The sequence below is a fragment of the Elaeis guineensis genome, chromosome 13, assembly GCF_000442705.2.
Source record: "Elaeis guineensis isolate ETL-2024a chromosome 13, EG11, whole genome shotgun sequence".
Lineage (NCBI taxonomy): Eukaryota > Viridiplantae > Streptophyta > Magnoliopsida > Arecales > Arecaceae > Elaeis > Elaeis guineensis.
Window position 1 is genome coordinate 79368849 of NC_026005.2, and position 3545 is coordinate 79372393.

At 41.3% G+C, this 3545-nt stretch overlaps 1 protein-coding gene across 3 annotated transcripts in view; it reads right to left on the bottom strand.

Moving 5' to 3' along the window:
• The window catches only part of LOC105034841 (salicylic acid-binding protein 2), a 5769-nt gene extending 4451 nt beyond the window's left edge, over nt 1-1318 (bottom strand). The window contains exon 1 of one of the 3 annotated variants that reach the window (XM_010910149.4): nt 925-1318. In XM_010910149.4, coding sequence (XP_010908451.2) covers nt 925-1299 — 375 coding nt within the window. In that variant the 5' untranslated portion in view covers nt 1300-1318. The remainder of the gene's footprint in view (nt 1-924) is intronic. The other 2 variants (XM_073247890.1, XM_010910148.4) reach the window with 2 other exon arrangements.
• Nucleotides 1319-3545: the final 2227 nt, after the last annotated feature.

Sequence of the window (3545 nt, forward strand, 5' to 3'; positions counted from 1 at the left end):
AGCTCCAAAATACAAGGATGCAATCCCAAAAGCCCGAAGACACAAGGAACCCATATGTGTAGATACCTCAAAATTTCAGGTCCAGCCCTTCCAGTGGGCCAATGCTCCCATGGGCTGAAGGCTTGAGAGGAGAGCCCTTTTAGTATTCTATCCTATAAGTACAAGACACATAACAATTTACAACCAGCTTTTGCTTAAAAAAATAACTTACAGCCTTTACATGGTTCCGAAAAGAAAACCTGCTACAGACTTTGGCTAGAGTAGGTTTAGATTTGCTTTGAACATCCAGAGTTTGATGAACCTTATTCCATCCGTACAAACATTATCACTCAATGTGCATATTCGACTGGATAATTTATATTGCTTCTAAATCTTAACCCCTTTTTTTTCAATAAACTTCATCAAAACCATTGTTTTCTATGTCTATAGGGGATTTTGTCGAATTTCCAAAGAAACTTATGATGTCAGAATACAGAATATATATAGCATCCACATATTTACAGATTTTTTTTTGCCCCCATTTACTTGCAAGTACAAAGTTTAGACATTCTTGCATGTCTAGTATATGTATTTACATGCGTTCTGCACCTCTGTTTTCCTCTGTCGGCAATCTTTGGAGCCGTTCTGGAGTCAGGCCTAGTCTTCTGGGTGTGTGATATTGAAATATAATTAAGAATCTGTAAGCCAGTGAGATTTAGATTGGATTTTTTACTGGATTCGTGGACTTAGGAAACTTATTTGAGAATGGGCCATATTAACCCAACACCTCCAGCTCACAGGACCTTCTCTCTTTCTATGGACCAACAAGCTTAATTAGGGATTGGGATTTTAAGCCGGGACTACGGAAAGTCTATAAGAATACCAGGCTACAGGCCCCTGTTGTTGTAGGAATATTCTAACAGGCATGGGAAGAAAGTATATTACCTTGTCTAGGACGTGGGACGGCCGGGAAGCGGGAGCCGGCATGAATGCCGTAAGGAAGACGGCCGCAGCTATTCTCTCGGGGAACCTCTCCATGGCCAGGGACACGCTCATCCCCCCCAAGCTGTGGCCCACCAGGATGACCCTCTCCCCAGGTGGGAGCGCGGCCAGGATGTCCAGCAGCGGTTGGGAGTAGTCGGCAAAGGTCGACACCTCGTGCAGCCTCCTCTCGTCGATGCCGGAAGCAGCGAGATCGGGCACCGTTACCTGGTGCCCGGCGCATCTCAGCAGTGTCGCCACCTTGTACCAACTCCAGGCTCCATGACAGGCTCCATGCACTAGGATGATGTGCTTCTGCCTCCTCCCGCCCTCTTCCATCTCTGATCCCCTTCGGACAAGATAGTCAGATCTGGTGGTAATTCTACACACGGGTCCATTTGTAGCCACAGAAGTCAAAGGATAAGCTTGGGGTACTATGCGCCATGGTGAAAATTTTCTCCATAAACATGCAAGACATCACATCACGAAGGAGAAAAAATTCAAATAATTATTATTCAACTGTAATTCAAGTAATTAAATCAAATATCTTACATCCAATAAAATTTTTACTAAAACAATAGATCTAAGTTCAATGAAGTTGACAATGCTAATCTCGCTTCTAAAAGCTCTGTCCCAATATTTCGTCCCACGCTCGAAATTAATTATCTGAATCTGAAAAATAGAAAGAAAGGTAATGAGCTAGACAGCCCAGTAAATAACAAATATCTCAACTAGATAATTCAGATATTATATAATTTTTAAAAATAATGCTGCAAATAAACATAAGATTATATTTCATGCTGATTTAATACAAATCAAATATTTTCAAATATTCACATATAATATAATCATAAATCTGATTCGATTCAAAACCACTCGTAACTCAACAGCCTTGACTATGACCAACGTTTAACCCCCATTGGCGGGGTCTACAGAATACCAGCGCACAACCCCCACTGGCAGGGTCCACAAATACCAGCGCACAACCCCACTGACAGGTCCACAAACACCAGCGCACAACCCCCACTAGCAGGATCCACTGAGTACCAACGTATAATCTCCATTGGCGGGGCCCACTGAAACATAGTTAGGCTGAGAGCATAAATCCGATCTGTATCAAAATACTTTGTACCATAATATATATCATAATCTTTCACTAAACATGTGCATAAATCGATATACCATAACATTTCAAAAGCACTTTTCTTTCAAAACATAATTTCATAAATCATGCATAATTTCAGAGAATAATTATTTATTTTCAGAATAAATATGGAATATCTCGAGAAGATGATTCATTACTTACCTTTCACGGAGCACTGAATGAACAGATCGACTAACTTCTAGGTGATTCTTCCGTGCCTATTATTCAAAATTATATTTTTACATTAATTTTAATTTAAAATTAAATCTAAACAAATCCCAATTCAAAACCTCACTTAAAATCGACTCTTTCCTAAACTCGATCAAAATCATCAGATGAGACCTCCCACTACGCTAATCCTAGAAGAATAACTTTAGAGAGAGAGGAATCCATCAAGAGAGAAAACAAGCTAGAGAGAGAAAATTTTAGAGAGAGAAAGTAGAGAGAGAAAGTCTAATTCCAGAGAGAGAAAGTCAGGGTTCAGACTGAAAGAAGAGAGAGAAGAGAGAGAAACTCTCTCTCTCATCATTTTTTATTTTATTATTTATTTATTTATTTATTTGTTCATATATATATATATATAAATATAAATAAAAAAAAATATATATATATATATTTATTATTATTATTTTTTTTCTTTTCTTTTCTTTTCTTTTCTTTTTCTCTTTTTTTTTCTTCTTTTTCTTTTCTTTTCTTTTTTTCTTTTTCTTCTTTTCTTTTCTTTTTCTTTTCTTTTCTTTTTCTTCTTCTTCTTCTTGGCTCTTCCTGCGCCGGAACAGGGGACCGGCGTCCCCTCCTTATGCCGGGCCGTTCAGGCCACGGCCGCCGCGGCGGAGGCCGGCGGCAGAGGGGGGCCACTCCCCCGGTCACGGAGGAGCGTGGCCGGCGATCGATTCCGATCGCCGGCGTCGGAATATCCAAGGAAACAAAGCTCAAAAACAGGGTCTCTTTTCCGACCGAAAATCGGCGACACTCGTCGCCGGCAGCTGCGCACAAGAGCACGGAAAGAAGGGGAAGGAAGAGAGGAAAAGGAGGGAAGCTTACCTTGACCTCCGGTGACCTCGTCGGCGGCAGTCACGGCGAGAAATCAAAACGGTGACCGCGGCTTTACTTCGAAAAATTGGAGGGAAGGAGAGAAAGAAGAGGCCGATGTTCGATCTCAAGGGAGAGGGGGTCTTCTTATAGGGAACCCTAGGACTCCGAGGGTTCCTAGGAGTCCTGATTTTGCCCGATCTTCACCGGAGAAGAAGACTCCTATCGGGAGTCTTCTTCCCGGTTTCCTCTGTTTTTTTTTTTTTTTCATTTTGGTGGGCTGAGATTGGGCTTGGCTAGGTTTTGGGCTATCACATTCTTCACCCCTAAAAAGAAATTTCGTCCTCGAAATTTTTCATACCTGTCACCATTGTATTGGAAGCCTGTGCATTTTGTTGAGTAAGCGCAT